Source organism: Cornus florida, unplaced genomic scaffold (assembly GCF_030987335.1).
Source record: "Cornus florida cultivar Cherokee Brave unplaced genomic scaffold, ASM3098733v1 CherokeeBrave_3.0.0_Hap2_Chr01, whole genome shotgun sequence".
NCBI lineage: Eukaryota > Viridiplantae > Streptophyta > Magnoliopsida > Cornales > Cornaceae > Cornus > Cornus florida.
The window spans coordinates 72,335,390-72,358,614 of record NW_026775571.1 but is presented as its reverse complement, the minus strand read 5'-3'; the positions used below and the strand labels follow the sequence as shown (position 1 = coordinate 72,358,614).

Genomic DNA, 23,225 nt, shown 5'->3' with positions numbered 1-23,225 from the left:
CTTTGAAAGTTTTTGGGTGTGTAGCATACATTCACCTTCCAAGTAGAGAAAGATCTAAACTTGACCCTACAGCACAAAAATATATCTTTCTTGGTTATTCCCCAAACAAAAAAGGCTACAAATGTTTTCATCTTCTTACGAAGAAATATTTTGTCACTATAGATGTAAATTTTTTTGAAATTCTCTCCTATTATCCCAAGTTTGATCTTCAGGGGGAGATTGGTGATGAAAAGGAAGATCTTTCCTATGATCTCTCAATAAATCTTGACCAAATAAATCTCGATTTTACTCATACTCCTACTTTGACTCCTATGCTTATTGTTTTACCAGAACAGCCGAGTCTAAGGGAAAATAGTCAAGTTGAAAAACCAGAGGGAAACAGAAATATAGTTCAGCCAAACACTCCACTTGTGTACTCATAAAGGAAACCTGGTCAGACTATACAGCCCGACACTCTCACCCGCAATCAATCTTCAACTCCGGAGTTGGAAAATGAGCACTCTATAAGTTCTCAGTCAGGTATTTTACATAATCCTTCTTTGCCTCAATCTGATACGGATTTAGATATTCCTATGGCTATCCGAAAGAAAGTAAGGTCATGTACCACTAAACATGCCATTGCCAATTTTCTATCCTATCACCGAATTAAACCTTCATTTCAGGGTTTTATTTCTCAAATTTCTACCGAAAGTATTCCTGCTAATATTTCTGAGGCACTAAAGGATTTAAAATGAAGAGGAGCAGTTCTTGAGGAAATGAAAGCTCTAGAGCAAAATAAAACTTGGGAAATTGTTAATCTACCTAGAGGGAAGAAACGTGTGGGTTGCAAGTAGGTCTTCACTATGAAGTATAAATCAGATGGGTTAATATAAAGATACAAGGCAAGACTCTTTGTCAAGGGATTCACTCAAGCCTATGGTTTAGACTACCAACAGACATTTGCTCCGGTCGCCAAAATGAACTCAGTAAGAATTTTGTTTTCTCTTGCTATTAATTTAGATTGGCCTTTTACATCAATTTGATGTAAAAAATGCATTTCTGCATGGCAATATAGAAGAGGAGGTTTATATGGAGTTACCTCCTGGTTTCGGAGATGCAAGTAGTGAGAAAGTTTGCAGGTTAAAAAAATCTTTATATGGAATGAAACAGTCTCCGAGAGCTTGGTTCGAAAGATTCTCAAACTTTCTCATGAAGTGTGGCTTTTCACAGAGTCAAGGAGATCATACACTATTCTTCAAACATTCCCCTCATCAGAAAATTACTGTTCTTATTGTCTACGTTGATGATATTATTATGACTGGAGACAACTTCGAAGAAATTAGAGATATGAAAACTCAATTGGCAAAAGAGTTCGAGATTAAGGACTTAGGAAATATAAGATATTTCTTAGGTATGGAAGTGGCAAGATCAAAGGATAGTATGTTTGTTTCTTAAAGAAAATACATTCTTGACTTGTTTAAGGAGATGGGATTTTTAGGAAGTAAACCAACAACAACTTTAATCGATCCAAATCATAGATTAGGACTTGACAGTGAAGATAATCCAATTGATAAGGGGACATATCAAAGGCTAGTAGGGAAACTGATTTATTTATCCCACATAAGACCAGATATTGCCTATACTGTAGGGGTGGTAAGTCAATTTATGCACTCTCCCTTGGAGTGTCATATGGAAGCTGTTCAAAGAATTCTGAGGTATCTAAAAGCTACTCCAGGAAGAGGTCTTCTATTTAAAAAATTTGAACATCTCCTAGTGGAAGTTTACATAAATGCCGATTGGGCTGGTTCAATCACAAATAGGAGATTTACTACTGGTTATTGCACTTTCATGGGAGGCAATCTAGTTACTTGGAGGAGCAAGAAATAGAATCTAGTTGCTAGGTCTAGTGCAGAAGCAGAATATAGAGCTATGGTTTGGGAATTTGTGAGATTCTATGGATACATAAGTTACTAAAGGAACTTAAACTAAAGTCTACATTTCCTATAAAAGTATTTTGTGATAATAAGGCAGCAATTAGTATAGCCCACAACCTCGTTCAACATGACCAGACCAAGCATGTCAAAGTGGACAGGCACTTCATCAAAGAGAAGATTGAAAGTGGACAGATGACTACACCGTTTGCAACAACTCATCAACAATTAGCTGATATTCTCATAAAAGGAGTTACAACGATACTCTTTGAAAATCTAGGGAGCAAGCTAGGAACAGTTGACATATACTCATCAGCTTGAGGGGGAGTATTGGGATTACAACAGATTTGTTTCATTAATTAGGCATTACAACTGTATTTCCATGTATTAGCTGTTTGTATTTGCATTTAAATTATTTTTCGTATATAGTTTGAGGTAGGTAAGATCTCTAGGAATTAATTCAGATTTGTATAGTTATTATTGATTTTGTATAGCTGGCAGATTTATTTTTTCTTAGTATAGAGTCTTGTATAAATAGAGGTTAGGTCCTATCCTCCATAGCTATCAAATAGTACATTCATCATCTCTTATTCTTCTTATTCTGCTAATAAATCCAAATCAGACTTTGCTTCTCGAGGTGGGCAATTTGAAGATAAAAACACTAATCTTTCAACTGTTTGTGGTTTAGTGAGCATTACATCTAATTTCGGTTGCTTGAATAACTTAAGAAATGAAGTTTTGTTCATGAAGTTGGAAAACCATGAATTCCATATGCACGACCTAATTTCGATGATTTCTTGCTGCGGCATATAACTTGGAGTTTTTTCTCATTCAAAAACTAGAATAATTCAAGTTCTGCTTCATCACATGTGTTCAAGCAAGCTTCTAAAATCTTTTAAAATTACATAAAAAGCTCCAAAAGTTCATGAAAAGATTTTTTTGTCGATGAAAAAAAGAATATTGTGTTTTGTTCGAGTAAGGAAAAAAGAAAGAAATGATGGAAGTCTTTATTTGGGTTCTCAATAGATCGTGGTAAGTTGATTTTATCTCGATGGCGAGTTTTCTTCAAGGAGAAGGGTCTGATGCAAATAATAATTAATAACCTCGAAAAGTGTCTTGTCAAAGTTTTAATTATGGTATGGGAAATTTGAAAATGTCATAGGAATGGAAAACGACAGCCATTAAATTTATTTAGGTAGTCTAAAATCAATCTAGAGAACTAGGGCCATTAATAGTATTATTATAAAAGGAATATATCTCTATATCTGCTGTAACGAAGTCATAATCAGTATTACTTTAAGTTATTATCAGTTTACAAATAATTCTTTAGGCTTTTCCCATATTTCCATTTAGAAATCTTGGGTCCAATGATGATTGGAGTATTTTTAGTTTTCCTTACTTGTAAGAAGACTTTTGTTCATTTTTGTTTGCTTCACTTACCTCCATATGGAAAGACAATTTCTAGTTTCGAAATCATAGACTCCAAATTACAATAGAGTAACCTTACCATTACATCAAGAAGCACCCTCATATTTTATTTTTGAAAATATTAGGAACATATTAAGCAAACATTAGGTTATACTATTCAAATCATATTCAACCCACCTCTATCTCAAATCATAAATTTCTTCCCATCTCTCACTCTTATTTTGAATCTTTCTTGGCAAGTTATCCAAAAGACTAGGTAATAAAATACTAAATAGAAATACCCTCTTAGAATGTTCGTACAATTCCAATACTAAGAATCTCAGCAGCTAACCACTGGGCAAATCCAAAATCGGTGATCTTTACTGTATGGTTGGTTATCATCAAGAAAAATATTGATAATTTTTGTTAAATTATATATTAGAGTTGTGGGTCAAATTTTGGTGAAGAATCAAGTTCTGAAAAAATGGAACTAGTTTTGCTTTAATGGAACTTTCTGCACTTGGTCAAAATGGTGATTCAAAAAAATGGAACCAATTACATTTTAGTGGAACCCCATGTCCGTTTTAGAAGCCAAAAGACTTGGAAAAAATGTTGAAGATTTGGGAAAGAAGTTGTGCCTACTATTGTAAAGTTGTAATTGATATGGTAACTCCTTGTGGCAATTTGGGGAACTCTTGTCTAACAAGAAATTGGGTTTAAAGACTATATATAGAGAGATGGGTTGAGAGGTGTATAAAGAGGGAAAAATGTAAGGGGTTTAAGGGTGATTGTTATAAGGAGAAGGGAGACTATATGTAATTCTCGAGTGTAGAGATGTAGCCTCAAAAGATATATGAATGAGTGAGTGAAATTTTGGCATTTAGTTGTATATTCTCTTCCTTGATCATTATAGTGAAAATCTCTCTCTCCATGGACTTAGCCCTAGAGTTGGGTGAATTGTATAAAATATTATATTATGCGTGGATGTGTATTATTACTATCTTAATATCTGATTGTGTTGATGTGATATGATTATACTTCTACTATATGTGATGAATGAGGGGTTTAACCTTTAACAACAGTCAACCGTTCAGTGGGTTGGAAAGAGTTAATTTCTCTAATATTATATATGTACTATTATACCCCTTACTTACAACTTAAGATTTCTTGTACACTATACTATTATCTTATATAACACTCACCAACCCAATTGCCATATATAACTTAATTGTGTAGCACTCGCTTACCCCTTATGTATAATTAATTTATTCAATTAAATATATCATTTTATTACTTCTACCATGATATCAAATCCCAACATGAGGCTTACTCCACATAGGCGAACTTCTTCATGATGGCACCTTATACTGACAATTGGTTGGTAGTATGGTATTCCTCATTGTCACATGTCGAGACATCTCTCATGTCGTTTATATAGTTGGTCAATTCATTGCTACACTGAGATTTACTTATTTTATTGCAAATGTTATCATCATTTGCTATCTCAAGAGTACTAAGTTTTATGATTTCATTTCTCTTTCTAGTCACCACTTGTACTTATATCGATGCGGATAAGGCAACAGACCCTACAAATTTTCATTATACTACTATTTTTACTTATTTCTTTGTGATGTACTCATCTCTTTGATACTTTTACAAGGCACTTGCTGATGATACTTTTGGACTTTTGTGGTTTCATTGGCTCCTTCAGGATATAGGGTTCCCTCATCCACTGCCATTCCTATATATTGTGATAATAAGAGTGTAATTTAGATTGTACACAATGACGTCTTTTATGAGCACACTAAATATATTAAGAATGATTGTCACTTTATTTGTCATCATCTTCTTTAGAATTAATTATAATTGTGGTCCATTACTTCTAATGATAAACTAGCCAACAACTTCACCAAACCTCTTTTGTCAGGCCGCTTTTGTGATATTGTCTCCAAAATCAAATTGGTTTTATGTAACCCACATTGAGTTTGAGGGGGATTGTTAGATTATACATGTACTATTATACCCCTTAACCCAAGGTTTTAACTAAGGATAAATGATATATCTTGATGATAACAAATAATTAAAGGTGTTGAATTTAATGTCTACTTGAGTTGTGCTATGTAGGTTATATATGAAAGAAACTCAGGAGAGCTTGTGGATCAATGGGAAAACCAAGAATGATCCTATACTTGAAGATGAAATCTTGAAGCTCATAATTACATTGAAGAGAAAGATGGGAGACATCAACCCAAAGGTTAAAGAAGATGAAGAATTAAAGAATTGGGTAGAATAATCTTGGGTGAATGCTAGCTTAAATTATAAAGTTATTTTTTAAGTAACTTCATTTGAAAGATCCATCTCTTGACTTGTAGATTATAGGACCATACATATCATTCATATAATTAACGAGTCTTTAAATCAATAGCAATAGACTATGAACTTCATTACATAAAATTGATATATAAAGTCTTTGTTAAGAATTAGTTAGTCCAAGGTCTCATAAGATTTGAAAAAACTCAACACTTGAACTATAAATACTAGGAACAAGTGTCACAATCATATCAGTTAAATTGGTCTTTAAAAATTAGAGTTTAAGGCTTTGAATTTAATTGCTTATTTCTAAAGCCTTTGTTACCATGAGTTGGTTTAAGACTCTAAGACCTAATGCATTTGATAAAAACCATTATTAATGGTCCATAGACTCTTAGTAATAGGACTTGAACTTAGTTAAACCACTCATCAAAGTCCTAGGTGCTAGAAAGATTGCTATCACATAAGAAGCAATTTTCAGCACAGAAGATTTCCTGACCAGATTATACAAAAACTGCTATAACTATTTTTATAGTTGGATTTTTTGAGTGAGGGCAGTGGCATTGCAAAGTTGACTTTGAGCTGTTCAATTTGAACTCAAATTTGACCTAATTTGGATTTTAATTGACTAAGATATGACCATTTGAAGTTGACACAAATTTTGTTGAGTCTGCTGAGAAACAGCAAATCGGCCAACCGATTTGTTAAAGACAAAACACACCGGTCTACCGGTATCTCTATAAAATCAAGCATAATGCTTTTTTAAGTGCTGAAACAAACTGGCCAACCGATTAAACATATCAGCTGACCGATAAGACTAAACTGACCGAAATATCCATTGGTCAACCAAAAATGTCTAGAATTTGAATGAATGACTAGTTTGATCGTTTGACTTCATAGGAACTTACCATAATACCCCTAAACGGCTATAACTTTTAAAAGGGTATAAATATACAATGTTTGGACATTATAGGTATCCAAGAGAGCCAAAGAGAGACCTCCCTTTTGGGATAGAACTTGTTTATCATTCTTGGATAGAAATCTTTTATAGGAATCACCATTGAAGCCTACATTGCATATCATTCATGTGATTCATCTTGCAAACTTAGAGTTGTGCTTTCATTTGTAACTCTAAGTATTAGAGCTTTGGTTTATATTTGGTTATTTAAGAGACATTCATTATAAACTTCAATCCCATATCTATTCTTGAGAGAAGAAGATAAAGAGGTGCTCTTGGCAAGGGAAAACTTGTTTAAGTTATTCTTTCTCAACCAGTAAAAGAGAGAAGGTTTCACTTAACCGTATAATAAGAAGATTTGTTAGAGTTCTCCACTCGTGAGAGTGAGCAATGGTTTCTTTTTAGCCATCAAAAGAAGGAGAAGTGAGATGGCTTCATGATAAGGTTCGTTCTTCACCAGCAAGCAAAACATATAAATGTTTGTTTTCCACCCACAAGGGAAGCCATAGTGGAATCCTTGAGAGGTTTTATCAAGGCATAGACGTAGACTAATGTTGTGCCAAACCATGTATATTGCGGTGTTGTTAGGGTTGCAAATTTCTCTAACCTTACTCTCTATAATTTCCTAGCACTTTCCATTTTATAATCTTAATGCTTTATTTATGAATGCTATTAGATTGCCATATTAATTTACATTTATGAGGAGGATGGGATGTATGCTTGGATTAAGTGGATTATATTGAGATAATTGCTTGAAGAAATCTTGCGTTAATGTATTTTTTCACTATCTAAATATTATTGCACACCAAATGTTTGATAGAATGTATATTCAATCTAACCTTCACATTTAGAGTTTATATGCTTGCCAAGTATTTGATATATTTCTTATAAACTCTATAATAAGGATTTTCATGACATTTGTACCTTGAACATTATTTACATCAATATTATACAAATGTTTGTCCTTATTGGTTAGTTGAATTGCATGCATTGGTGCTTGAAGTAATATGATTTGTTATTTGAAATCAGTGATGCTCATGCCTAATTATGTAACTTACATATGCACAATTCAAAGTATGAAATGAGATGGTCATTTGCTAAGGCAACATACCCAACAAATGTAGTAAGCTATTTGTTATACATTCTTAATGTTAAGAGAGTTTTACACTACAACCCACTAGAAAAGAACATTCATTAATTACAAAGATTCATCTTTTGCTCTAAGAGAAAGAAAGAGTTACTTTCCAACTTTTGTCTATAAGGGATATGGCTTATAGTGTGCTTATTGAAAGGGGTTAGTATGTAATCCTTGAAAGTCTAAGAGAATTTTTTCTTAGCAAGCTAAAGAGACAAGTATAAGAAGCCTAGAGAAGGTAAACCAAAAAAGTTCCATTGTTTACCAGTGACCATATTCAACCCCCATCCTTTAGGGTCAATTCTTGGATAACTATTACATTATTGCATTGAATAGCAGTCAGCAACGCAATTGGCTTATGTAGTTTTACTCATGGAGCACTCTCCTACCCCTGTCCTTCCTATAAATAGAATGCTTATGCATAGTTGATTTATTCAATTCAATATACAATTTCATTACTTCTAACACTTTTGATATCATTTTGTTTTATTTTGATACTCCTACAAAATATTGTTGGGAGAATTCAAAAAGACTGATTCAACTTAAATCTCTCACAATTAAATCAGCAAAAAATATCCTCCCTTTATGTGTAAATCTGTTAGGAAACAATTAAATAGAGCACAATAATCTAAAAAATATAATCAACATCACACACACAATTGACACAATCAATTTTAGCCTGGAAAAAACTCCCCAATGTGGGAAACAAAAAATCAAGGGACCGTAGTCACTAAATCTCCATTATCAACAAAATAATCAATCTCAAGAAATAATATTCTCTCGGCAACAAATATCTTATAATCAAAGATTAAGGAGAGATCTCACAAAAAAAACACAGAGGTACTGTTCACGGACCCAAAAACTGATCCAGAATGCTCGAAATCCAATCTCTACCGTTTAGAATGTAGAGCCTCGTATTACGAATCCATCCGCCAAATTTCAGCTCGATCGGACCACAAACGCCTGTTGATCTGAGCCCTTGATGAAATCTGGTCGCACTTTGAAAAACTAGTTCTATGGAATTTCTCTCTCTGTGTTTTATGCTACAGAAGATGCCGCCTCACTACTGTTTTCAATACACAAACAAACGTATATATATTTGTGTGTGTGTGTGTGCGCGGGCTTCAAACCCACATGGGCTTCACTTGGGCCATCTCCAATTAAGAGGGAACCAGCCTAACAAATATTAAATCTTAAGTTGCAATTAAGAATTTGAATCTCATTCTTTTCCGCAAAATAGAATAAATTATTATTACAACTAAAAATTGTTTCATCTTTTATATTCACTAGATTTGTACTACAATTACAAAAGTACTCTCCCGTCCCACATTTAATGTATGGTTTTGGATAAAAGGGGTGGAGGATGGAGTTAGATCCCCTGCCTCATTGCCACCTTAACAATCAACGCTTAACAGGATTCCAAATGAAGACAAACCAAGTCACAATCAATGACAAAAGGTTCTCAACGGTCGAGAAGTATATAACTCACACACCAACAAGTTTTCAATTATTCTTAAGGTGGGTCATTGTCGCCTGTGCTAACTAAGTCCCACTACATAGTCAATAAAAAGGAGCTCGAATTCTTTGTCGTTACAGTATCCTGATGTAAGATTTTTCAACACAATTAAATATATTTTCAACACATTAAATTTATTTTATATTTGAAAAATAAAATTAAAGAGCTTAGACTCTCTTATTTATTTGGCTTTGGTGCCTCAAAAAGTATCTGGTCTAAAGTTCGAGAGTGCAAACAATTCCTTGAGGTAGGTGTGTGAGTATCATCAATTAAGAAGAAAAAAAATACAAATTGCTTACCAATTTTAATGCTTGATAATTTTACAATTTTACTCTTGAATTGAATATTTATGTTCAGTTCAATTCAATTCGCATTTATAATTTATACATATAAATGTGAGAATACAATCATAAAAGTACCCAAAAGAACGTGTATATACACATACTTATATACAAACAAAATATATGCACAGTTATTACTAATGTACTCAGTAACAATATATCTAAGAGTGCATTTGAAATTACTTTTCAATCACTTAAAAGCACCACTATTTATTAAAAAAATTTGTCACAATTTGTTTGGTAATTCGAAAAAAAAAACCCTTAGGTAGTAGAAATTTTAGCAAATTATTACTTTTTAAAATTGTGAGTAAATGTTCAACATTTTAGGTAAATTATTTATGTGGGTGGACAATCTAATCCCTCTTTATTTTTATACCTACAATTGTATCTCTTTTACTAGAAGGATCTACAACAAATACTAAAATTCTGAAATCAAATATAAATTAATAATTATTAAGTATGTTTAAATCATCTTTATTCTTGTGTTAAATTCAAATACTAACCTAACCAAAAAAAAGATAAAAAAAATACAAATAGCATATCATAAAAAAATGGAATAACAAAAAGAATCAAAACAACTTGATCCTCATGCAATTATTTAAGCCAATAAAGTGTCACAATTATTAATATTTATGTAATGCACATGTTTATTTGTGTATGAATATTATTGTAATATTTCTACCAAACAAATTAAAAGTACTTTAAATATAAAAAGTGCTTTATAAAATGAATAATCAGAAGTTTATTTATTTATTTTTTTACTGATAATAGCTCTTTTAAAGAAAATTAAAATTTTTACCTTTGCTTATAACTTAGTGAAATAAAAGATAAAAGGTTAAAGGCTCTATATTGCGAGAATTATTACTGCAACAATAAGTTTGTTATACTGTGTGACCTTTGTTTTGGGTTGAAAATTAAAATCAGTTTATCCATGCCGGGGTATATCTTATCTTTCAAGATCCCGGAATGGTGGAAGCCGCCGCTAGGCCTTTTTTGGCCAAAAAAAAAATAAAAAATAAAAATCAATAAAAATAAACTAATAAAAAAAAGGAGTTAAATTTCTTTTTACTTTCCCTCGCTTATCCAAACGCATCGTTAACCGGTCCCCACCACCTCTTTCACAAACCCGCAAACCTTTCTGTTTCCTCTCGCCGGTCTCGCTGGACAGAAGCGTGTCTTTCGTCTAACGTCGTAACAGAGAACAGATTTATACACATACCTATACATATATATATATATCTCTCTTCTTTGGCGTGCGCATGCGGCTTTCAGCGTTCTCATCTTAGATCTCTTTCCTCTTTTCTTTCTCTCTCTACATTTGTGTTTGATTCGAATGAGAGGTTGCGGGGGTTTGGTTTGCAGACGAAGAAGAAGACCATCATCGGTGCCGATGGCCATTTCTTCCTCTTTCAATCTGTTCTCAATCATCACCGCATTAGGCATTTTTATCATCTTCTGCAGTAGTTTATCAATTGTCGCAGCCGATTATATTTCGCACGAAAACCCTCCTGCCCCAAAATCTTCTCCATCTTGCAAGCACGAGTCTCGATTGGTAATGTCAATACTCTCTCTCTCTTCTCAATCAAATTCTACATTCTTTGTTTCCCCAATAATTATTGAATAAGGTCGAATAATTTTGACTGCAATCCTTTATATATATAAATATATATGTGATATATGTATTTTGTTAGTTTGTATATAAGCATATATCTATATCTATATTTATGGAATAATTTGGGAAATGTTAAAGTTCATGAATGGAAGTTATAGATAAAATTTAATGCCATAAATTAATGTATTACATGTGATTATTGAATTAAAAAGGCCATTGTTTGCCGCTTGGGTGTGCCAGAGTCTGTGTGGACTCGGAGTGAGTGTTTTGAATTTTATCCCTATAGGACCTAAGGAAGTGTTGTAGTAGTTAAGTGACTGTTGGGAAGTGGGGAACTATCCTTGCTATGAGGCTGCTAATATATTGAGAAAGACGACTTTAGTTGAGACTAAAAGGTATGGGGAGTTGCCTCTAGAAGCGAATAAATGATTAGTGCAAAGCAGATAAATTGGGTCTGACAAAAATGAAATCACATTAGGCAATGATTCCATGGATGAAGTGATTGGAATGGTAACTCCATTTATTGAGAACATATAAAGTACATTATTGTGGGTGTTACACTGGTGTGTTACCAGGGGTGACATTCCTCTCTTCGCATTTTCCACACAAGAAAAGACTAAAAAGCTAATTTCATTCATTTCTTGATAGTACATTGAATTCATTGTTGGGTATCAAGTGTATGTAGAACATATAGAAATGTGTGCAGGGAACATTGTGACTGTTGTTACACTGAGCTACTCACCGAGTTAAGGACTTACAACTATTGGCTAAATTTTTGTAGGCTAGTCTCAGCTGAGCTAAACTAAGGATAAGATAAAAGAGACACTATAGGAATGTGAGTCATTATAATCTATCGAGGTTTTCATTTTATAGTTGTTTTGGAACAGTTATTTCTGTGGTAACTAGATCACATCCTTATCTTTGGTGCAGTGTCCGTTGTCAGCTACTCTGTACACTTGATCCAAGTTCCTGCTTTGGATGTGTGTATAGTGGGGTCAATGCCTGTCTCCACCTTACTTGATCATGTTCGTCTATAGTTGGCACATACTTGGGACACTTGCTCCACATTCCACATGTTTAGGATTGTTGATAATTGGCTGGTAACCAGCTTTAGTTTTCGTGGTAGTTTGGATGAAGCCTTTGTTTTGTTTTGTTTTTTTTTTTTACCAAATTGAGACATATAGTACAGGTTTCAGGCTAATTCTATCACCCGAGAGAATATTGTGGGATGGTTAGTGCTTGCCACGTGCCCTTTTACGATGATCCTACGTGCTGACTTTAATATTATGGGGCAGGTGGAAACAACCATGCATGGTATGATGAAATATATATATATATATATATATATATATATATATATATAATTATAAAAGCTCTAATAATTTGGTAATACTGTTTTTCTTCTTCTTATTATTTTTTAAACTGGCGTGGTGAATACATTTTCTGGAGTTTCGTTGCTATCTGTAGTGCATTATGGAAACACTTGTTTAAATAGGAATCTAAGACATTTTTTCCTCGACCATTGCAAATACTTGGCTTGTTATGGACTTACTTTATAATTTTTAACAAATCTCAAACTTCTTATCTGGGGACTTCCACATTCTAAGGCAGAGATTGAACAAAAACTTTTGGTTGAAAACAAAGAGGAGAGACTTGTACAATCAAGAATGCACGTCACATTTTAAGCCTATATGGTGCTTTTTACATATTTGAATAATAGAATTTGCACGATCTCACAAACAGTGAAAGCAATGATCCTCAACTAAGAATTGTAATGTAGGACGAGTGCGATAGGTTTTTTGGGGTTGATTATTGTTGGTTTATTAAAGGTAAAATTTAGTGGAGATATTGGGTCTTAGGTTTTGTAAAATGTGCAAGGAAGGGTTAAGGAATTGATTAGACAAGGAAGACAGTTTCTTTGCTGTTGGTTTGTATCTTTTAGGCAACTATGTTGAGTGTTCAAGATTTAAGTGATAAAGATTTGTCAAATAGGTATTCGAAAGGTAAAACGAAGATTATTGGATTTGGCTTGGGCTTTCAAAGGCATAAAAGCGCATAAGTTTTAAAAGAAGAAAATTAGAATTAGACGTTGAAGTTAGGAATCACTCATAGAATCCCGTAGGCATCATATCTAGTGTAAGAATTTTATTATACAACTATAAATAGACCGACCTTATGGTTCTCATAATTTCAATATAATAAAGATTGCAGATCCTATTGAATGAGTGATCACTGATAGCAGATTTAAAAAATTAAGAGAGCTGTAATAGTAGTATTATACTAATGAACTGATTAATAACAAGCAAAGAGCCAATGACACATCATGCCTTGAAACACAAGTATACAACTTATGGACAATACTATAACTAATGCATATAAACTAAGAAAATTACTAAAATACCCTTTTCCAAAGGTTACCAAGAACTTTTATTACCAATTCAACTCAACAAAGCTTTTTTCCAACTACTTGGGGCGGTTACATGAATTCTATTTTTCCATTTCACTCTATCTCAAGCTATAGTCTCTGTTAAACCACATGTATCATATTCTTCCTTACTAAATGTATCCCCTTCCATTAGTATTATCCTCAATGTATACTATGGCACTTCTCCTTACTCGTACAATTAAAGGTCTTCTTTACACATGTAGGGATTTGTTAAAGGATTTATATATTTAAGTTGCATCTTGTATAATAACTTAAGCTTTTAGAGTAGATGGTTGTTAATATGGTATCAGAGCAGGTTTATCATACCCTACTCTATACACTACTTGTCTCAGATATTTGTATCAACTCGTCTTGGATCTCCGAATAAACTCGTCTTGAATCTTTGGATCAACTTGTCTCGTCTCGGATCAACTTGTCTTGGATCTCCGGATCAACTCATCTCAGATTTACTCGTCTCAGACTCTCTACACTTCATATTTAATTTCAAGTTGGACACTTGAGTTCTCCGTATGCTAACTTGGGGGGGGGGGGGGGGGGTGGTGGGGGACAAAATGTTAACATTGCTATACTTGGGCAACAAGTTGTTGCCATATTTGTATTTGACTTTATGTATAATTCCTTTATTATAAAATACTTGTAAAGTAAGAAGTTTCTATTCTCTAGCTACAAGTCTTCCCCGATTCACCTATAAATAGAGGTGTTTATTTTAAACAAAATCAAGAGAGAATGTAATGAAAGAGATTTAGCCCTTTAAGCGTTGTGTGTCGTTGCCCTAGTGGTTGAACCCCGTTGTATTCTTGTGTTCTTCATGTTTTTATTTCTCTCTTCAACTTTTATATCTTTCAATATGGAAAGTTTAAGCTATTAGAGAGGGTGTAACTTAAATAAAATCAGTAGAATTGGTGGTAGAATCATAGAATTAGTAGAATCGTAGGTAGAATTGGTAAATCAGTAGTTATTTTTTTTTTTTTATATGCATGGTTGATTGTAACTTATCAGTGAATATAGGGGAAGGTTTTTCTGGGCTGCTTGTTTTGTTTCTAACTTTATGTTCATGAATTCTTGGTTTAATTTTCTTTAATTTTGATCTAGTAAATTGTTACTTGGTATTAGACTATTTACTATTAGTTTAGTTTTAATATAAACGTAATGAAAATTTGTTCATTCATTCCTTTAATAGAATGCATATATTTTCGATAGACAAAAACAGAGGTGCTTATCACCCAATTTTTATATAAATAATGTTAGTTATTTTTTAATAATTATTATTTTGTTTGGATTTACTCCCTCTGTCCCAAAATAAGTGTCATGCTTTCCTTTTTTGTCTGTCCCAACATAATTGTCTACTATCCTTTCTCAAACAATATATTTCACATCTTTCCATATATGTCCTTTGAGTTTTAAATTTCAAATTTGAATACTCAAAATTTAAAAGGACAATTTAGTAACTTTCCAGGGAGACAATGCATGTCCCACATGTCCCCTTAAAAATTACTACTCCCCAAAAATGACACTTAAATTGGGACGGCGGGAGTACTTTTTAACGAACCTTGGTCGATTCCTCTTGGACCTACAACCTAGCATCTATTTAAAGTTAGTACTAAGTCTTGCAATTTTAATTGAATTGATGTTGATTGAATTGATATTGCATAGTTGTCATGAGAGCTCTAGTTTTTGAGCTACATTCTTAGATATATGTATGGATTTATCCCAAGATGTATGTAACTATATTTGGAATTGTAATTTTATACATTTTTATTTTTGTGTTTTTATTTTTATTTTTTGATAGGTATACATTTTTGTGTTTTGAGCTTATTCTTGTTATATTTTAGAAATATTATTGTTTAAGAAGTTAGTTCGAATTAATTTTCTACTAGTTTGGTAGAATCTTACGATTCTCGATTTGATTCTACGATTCTAATTCTATGGAGCCCCAACATTCCTACGTAGAATCCCGATCTTGACACTCTTGTTATAAATGGGGCGGGTGGCTTTCCATGTCCGTGCCCCACACTGCGTGGGCTTTCACTATAAATCCCATCCCCCCCCAAAAGCATTAAATGAGCCTCCAAAGCTATTTAAATGGGGTGGGTGGCCAACGGGGTAGGCTATTTCGCCATCTCTATGCACATGTACAAACAAGATTAATTGATTTTCTCTCATTTGATCTTCAGTTGGTGCTACTTTGACCATCTCACGGATGTGCTCATCAAATTTTACACATTAACAATCAACCATGTGAGAAAGGTTTACAACCTTGGTATTAAATCTAAAGTCAACTAGTTACCTCTACTCCAGACTCATGCACAATGTTCTCCTTCGAACACTGCTATTTTATATCAATTAACTTGTTCTCAACAATGTTTGCTCTCTTTGGTTGTTCGTCCATTCCTTTTTCTTTAATAATACATGGTTGGTTCTTGTTAGAGAATCTCCAGTTGAATTCCTTGTTTCGATTCACTCAATCATATGCAAAGAATGTGTCAAGAATGGTTATCTATGCCAAACCCTAGATTGATTATCAAGGCTATAAGCTTTCTTTTAATATTTTTTTAAAATGCTCATACTCCAGGCTGACTACTATAACCATGTATGTAGCCAACAAAGGAGTCCTAAGCAAAACAGGAAACTTGTACAATTATTTTTTTCTAAATTCTTGTGAGAATAAAAGTTTCTTTGCCGACAATCCATCAGTCAAGCTTTAGATTTTAATCAACACTTTCCAAAAGCCTTTGATCGATGAAGTTGATTAATTGAGCTTTGATTGTTCCTAAATTCCAGCTTTAGTTTGGTCGGTACATGCTTTGTTAAAACTATATATATATGAAATTTTGTTTTTTTTTGTTTTTGTTTTTTAAACATGTGATTAGGTTGATGAATTTCTACATATGATCTTTGATTTTTCTCTGTCTTCATTGTCTTCAGTTGTAGCTATATAGACTCAGATATTTTGTACCACTTTTGTATAGGGATTTGCCAATGCATGACTCAAATCCTAACAAAAGTATGTCAATAAGTAAATGTCGGTGCTCAATTGTTTCATATCAGAAATATTCGTAAAACAAGATCTAGTCTTGTTGGCAGGAAGCCTTGCTCTTTGGATGAAGTGAAAAAAATAACATTTGATTGTGATTTTATGTATAATAAGTCAAACCCAACACAAAACAAATTAATATGCTTTTGTATTGTGTTTAAATTTTCAGTGGTCTAAATATTATTATATTACTATTATTTTTGGTGTCTAAGGATGTGTTGCTTAATTTTTTTTTTTCAGGTAAAGGTTGTGCAATGGGTTAATGGCGTTAAAGATGAAACATTAAGTGGGCTAAGTGCAAGTTTTGGTGCTGAAATGCCCACAAGTACTAAAGAAGCCCAGAGATTGCCTGCCGTTTTCCCAAATCCGTTAACTTGCTGTTCCAGTTCTTCCTCAAAGGTTTGGTTCCATTTTCCTTGATGGACCTTGTCTCATGTACTTATTATGCAATCTTGGAAAATTGCATAATTTGAAGTGAAAGTTTGATTGTTTTATCTTGTGGGAGGGAAGAATTTAATAATAACTTTTGCATTATTTGGTTCACATACACTAAAAATGATATTTTCTGGTAAGCTAAATAATTAAAAGCATAGTGCTCCGGTAAATGGGCGCTTTTATTTTTTGGGGAACATTGGAATTTTTCTGGATATATTTGGAAATGATTATTAAGCAATATGGTTCCTGTAAAAGCTTCGTGTTAAATTGTTTCATAGTGAAATTTTCAGGCTTATTATGATTGTCCATTGTATTGTTTTCAGTTGTCCAGCTCTGTTGTTTTGTCCCCGCGTGGTGATTGTGACTTCACAACTAAGGCTGAAGTTGCACAATCAGGAGGTGCAGCTGGCCTGTTGGTGATAAATGACGAAGAAGGTAAGTATTTGATGTACTGAAACACAATTTTCATTTACCATTGGATGGTGTATTGTATAGGAACTGATGGTAACTATCAATCCTTTTTTTGTTTCATTTATTATATCTTTAAACTGCTTTTGTTCCCCCTTTTCTTTTGCCTCTTGCAGATCTTTTTGAGATGGGTTGTTCTAACAATGATACCACCATAAACATTACAATTCCTGTTGTGATGATCTCAAAATCGGAAGGAGAGGCTATAAACAGATCTATGGCAGGTGGAGGAAGAGGTGAGCCCTTCCATTGTAAAAGTTTTCTCAAACTTCTGCTTGCAGCTATGCAATCTGCAAAAAGCTTTTGTGTTCATAGGTAGCATGATAGAATCTATAGAAGGTGATTTATAGATAGAATAAAGAAGAAAAGAGGATTGTTGGTGCTGTATTTTGCTCTTGCAGTCATATTTTTTGGTTTGCCTTTTCCACTAAATTAGGGATTCCGAATGGCAGAAATTTGGCATTTTTTGTTGAGTTGTTTCTCTAGTGATGTAAAAAATAGTGTTTTCATTCATTGTTTTCCTCCACTGAATATCTTTCAGGGTTTATAAAATCATTTTGTATAATAGTTGGGAGAGAGAGAATTCCTGATTATGTACAATAATACACTATCCATTCCGTCTAATCTCCAATCCAAATGCACCAATTGTAAGACCATATATATTTATATATATCTCAATACTAAGAATATTTGAATAAATGGTGTGGCCACTTAAGCAGGCATGTTGCGTTAGCTTCTGAATGCTTTGGAAAATGAGCAATGACACCACAATTCCTGGATTGTGGTAAAAAATAGACAAGGATTCTCAGATTTCAAATCACAAGATCTGTAAACAAGTTTATCAGGAAGATTAACATGTAAAGGGATGGAGTTGGTTAACACTGATTGGAGGAAGGTAAATATAGCATGCCTACAAGAAACTAAGTGAGTAGGAGAGAAAGGGAATTAAAATGCAAGTTATAAAGTTCATTACACCGGAAAAGATACAAATAGAAATTGAGTAAAGATATTCGTTAAGAAGAAATTTGTTTAAAATTGTTAGGTTAATAGGATTTAGGTTGGCAAATTTCGTAGACCAAAACAAAAATTTGTAACTATTGTTTTAATTTCTAGTTTAGATTAGCAATTTTAATAGTTATCAAGTGTTAGTTGTTACCTCTTGCTCATGGTTGCAGAAAGAATTTTGATGCAACACATGATGGTAATGGCATAATCTTCTACACTAAGGGTAAAAAGGTAATTTAGCACTTGGATGCACTAATCAAATTACGGTTTCTAGAGTTTCTTGTTTTGATCTGATTTGATTCCTAAATCTTATATATATATATCTAAAAGTGTTTTTGGAAATTTCCTGTTCTGAATTTTTGTAAGTCTCAAATTGGAGTAGACTTCTATTGATCGAGCTATCAGTTGGTCCATTGGGGTTGAGTTGATTGACCATCTACTCCAAAAGCTTAAGCTGTTAGAGAGGGTAACTTTAATATTTAAATCCTTCAACATGACCCCTCGCTTGTGGCCTTCTTTTGGTCCAACACGTGTTTACAATTTTAATTTTTAAGGTGATAGTGAGGTTTGAACTCGAGACCTTTGGCTCTGATATCACGTTAACTACAATCTACTCCAAAAGATTAAGTTGTTATAGAGGGTGTAACTTTAATATTTAAATCCTTCGATTCGATCAATTGAGCAATGAGGAATTGCAGTTTTTTTTTTTTTTTTTCTTTTTTTTTTCAATTAAAACACTACAAACCTTGCTCTCTATGTAACTCTATTTTGCCTCTATATAATATACTTGGGCAGAATAAAATATACTTAGAATACAACATATAGGGCATAATTGTGAGTTCTAGATTACGTCATAATTTTATTTTTAACAATGTTGAAATCCATCACTGCAGCTGAAGAGTTCAACAATGTCACCAATCGGTTAATTAGAGATTGACTTGGGCAACTAGTGGTTGAGTGATGCAGTCAATTGTCTCTGAAAAGTGTCAAGTCAGAATTAATGTAGTCAATAGTGTCTAGTCAAAGTTTATTAAGTAGTAACTATTGTATGGGAATCTAAAGATGTCATGGGAATTGTAGAAGCTGTTATTAATTATATGTGGGTATCTTAAAAGTCATTCTAGAGAAGTGAAGTGTCATTAATAGTTTTATTATAAAAGGGACAACCCTCACTATCCGCTATAACCAAGTCTTTATCTATATACTTTTGAAATTTTATCAAAATTATAACTTCTGTTCACGCTTTTTCGGTTTTTCCTTTAGAAATCTTGGCTCCAACGGTGATTGGAGTAACTTCTTACTACTGTAGAATACTTCTCTTTTATTTTATTTTATTTTTTAGTTTCTATTTGCTTCAAGAAAATTGAAGAATCAAATGCCAAGTATAAGGAGTATGCATACAAGAAAAGGCGTAGTCAGAACTTTAAAGAAGGTGAAACAGTGATGGTTTACTTAAGAAAGGAGCGATTTCCATCCAGAAAGAAGAAGATTGGGCCTTACTGAATCGTCAAGAAGATCGGGGAAAATGCATATAAAATTGATTTACCTCGGTGCTTGGGTATTGATCCTACATTCAATGTTTCAGATCTGTATCCATACCTTGATGGCAGTAAAGACGGGGTTGTTGGACAAAACTCAGCTCAACGATGAGTTTATTCCAAGGAGGAAGGATTGATGTGGTCAATTGTGTCTTAAAAAGTGTATAGTCAGAATCAATGCAATCAATATTGTCTAGTCAGAGTTTATTGAGTGATAATTATGGTATAGGAATTTGAAATGTCATTGGAATAGAAGCTATTATTAATGCTTTGTGGGTAGCTTAATAGTCAGTCTAGAGAAGTGAAATTTCATTTATAATTTTATTATAAAAGGGACAGCCCTCTTTATCTTCTGCAACCAAATCTTTATCAATATACTTTTGAGATAATTTCAGATTTAAACTTCTCTTCAGGCTTTTCCAGATTTCCCTTTAGAAATTTAGGCTCCAACGGTGATTGAAGTAATCCTAGTGTTTCTTACTGTAAGAAGGCTTATTTTTATTATCTTGGACTATTATATTTCTAAAAATAAATGTTAAATTTTGGGGTGCACACATGAGCTTTGCACATTATCTGAATTTTTTGTGTGATGTTCTTGTCTTCTTCATTACTTGCGTTTATTTTTGAATGGTTTTGATATGAATAACAATATACTCTTCAATGCAGTGGAACTTCTGATATATTCGCCAAATCGTCCAATTGTGGACTTCTCAGTGTTATTCTTATGGCTGATGGCCGTTGGAACAATAGTATGTGCTTCACTTTGGGCGGGGTTTTCTGTATGTGAGGAGAAGGATGAGCGATATAATGAACTATCACCAAAGGTCTCAAATATATTACTCTCCCTTTTTGTCTTGATTTCGCAATATGTTTAGTTTCATTGCATGTTATATGGATATGTCTAGTCGTAAGACCACAAAGTTTACTCAACTACAAATTTTCCTTCCAGAAATTGCACTATCTTTAGTTTCATTGCGAGACTCTTTCACGGATGGTTATTGACTTATTGTTCAGTATGAGAGAGATAGAAAGAGAGAGATCTTTGTTGGTTCCTCTACTCAGAACTAGAAACTGAATTAAAAAATTATCTTTACCATTACCACCCTTAACACTCTCCAACCCACCATGAAGATATTTATCATGTCCAAATGATGGACTACAGAGATTTTTCATTCAACATGGTAAAATGTAGCTCTGAAAAAGAATGCCATATTCACAATTTCACATCTATAGTAATAATATCACCTCGGTTCAAGATTTAATATAGGTTCAATTTTCTCTTACAATGTTGCAGTCAACCTATGTATTTTTGGTTCTCTCATGGAACGCTAGATAAAGAGCATTATATTAGCTTGACGGGTAATGATCTCTCTCACGGGTGAGCATGAAAATTATCCAGACCAAGCATACCGGTGAGCAAGAGATCATTACCATTAGCTTGACTAAAAACAAAATATATTTGCAGGTTTGGTATAAATCCCATCTCATGCTAGAGTTACATGACCACAATGACCTCACATGCTTCATGTGTTCGTGGCTCTATTATTGTATCTTCTACACTTGATTTTGCCACTATGTTCTGCTGCTTCTTTTTCCATTATTCCATGTAATCTGGCGACTATCAATGTGTAATATCCAGAAACTAACCTCCTTTTAAATTGATATCCATTCATAGATGAACTCCAAGCTTTCACAGTAATTAGCAGTTGCAAGAAATCAAGGAAGAAGTCAGAGCTCCCAAATTCAACCTAACCTGCATCGAGAATGACCAACAACATTAAGAAGTTAGAATTCCTAAATCTTAAGTGTTTTTTAGGACTCATGCTGCTTATAGCCTAGCTTTTTTAACAATAAGTTTAACCAGAAATAGTTCACGAATCCCACAACCTTATATATATATATATATATATATGCTTTGTAGAGGATGAACTAACAAAACATATTCAGAAATGATTTTGTGTGTTGCATGCTATTTGTTGATTATATTGTTGTAACTGTAAAACTAGGATAAGTGCTAAATGGAAGGAGAGAAACTCGAGCATAGGGAGAGTTAAGGGATGTAGGACTAGATCTTAATATATGGATTGTACTTTTAGCAACACTAGAAAAAAAGTGAGGATGTAGTGAATATCAAAGTTCTAAGAGTTATTAAGAAGTGAACATTTTCATTACTTAGCCTTGATTATTCAAAAAGTGAGAGAAATGGAAGATGATATTAATCATAAAATCAAATCAAGGTGGGTTAAATGGATGAGCACCTTTGGTATATTATGCGATTGGTGCGTACCTCTAAACTGAAACCTAAATTTTATAAACCATGGTGTGTACTTCTAAAGTTAAAAGGTAAATTCTATAAACAATTAATGTACCTAATATATTTAATGCAACAAAATGTTAGGCTACTAATAGACAAAATAATCATAAAACGAGTGAATGGAATGCAAATATTGATTTGGAGGTGTGGCAAGGCAAGACAAGTAATGTAAGATTAGTATAGTAATAAAAGAAGAAGTTTTGGGTTTTGGCGTACTCAAACCGAGAGCCAAGAGCTATATTTATATACAAGAATAGGGTACGAAGAAGGGAAACCAAATCAAAGAAAAATAGGAAATATGCCAAAATTTTCGTGATCCTATGATTATGGGGATATCATCTACGTGATTCCATGATTATGGGGATCTTATCAACATGATCCCATGATAATAGGGATTTTACATAAAACACCTAATAAATAATAATAATAATAATAATAATACAGATGTTTTAACACTCCCGATCAAACTCGAGTGAAGATATCAATCAAATCCAGCTTGGTAATTGAGGAATGAAGCAAAGATGGACCAACGGATTTGGTGAACACATCTGCCGACTGATTAGAGGACTGAACAAAGCACGGCTTGATAATCCCCGAACGAACCTTCTCTCTGATAAAATGAATGTCCCACCTCTATATGTTTAGTCCTCTGATGAAGAACAGAATCTGAAGCAAGCATGATGGCTAACTTATTATCACAAAACAAGTTTGAGGACTATTTTTCACGTCGCCCTAGTTCCTCCAAGAAAGATCGAAGCCAGAGAATCTAACAAGTACCCTGGCCATGGCACGATAC

At 33.3% G+C, this 23,225-nt stretch overlaps 1 protein-coding gene across 1 annotated transcript in view; it reads left to right on the top strand.

Annotated features, from left to right (window-relative positions):
• Nucleotides 1-10,568: 10,568 nt before the first annotated feature.
• The window catches only part of LOC132300329 (signal peptide peptidase-like 2), a 42,123-nt gene continuing 29,466 nt past the window's right edge, over nt 10,569-23,225 (top strand). The window contains exons 1-5 of the mRNA XM_059797357.1: nt 10,569-11,129; nt 16,910-17,068; nt 17,428-17,539; nt 17,689-17,808; nt 20,782-20,939. Of these exons, the coding sequence (XP_059653340.1) occupies nt 10,911-11,129; nt 16,910-17,068; nt 17,428-17,539; nt 17,689-17,808; nt 20,782-20,939 (768 nt within the window). The 5' untranslated portion in view covers nt 10,569-10,910. The remainder of the gene's footprint in view (nt 11,130-16,909; nt 17,069-17,427; nt 17,540-17,688; nt 17,809-20,781; nt 20,940-23,225) is intronic.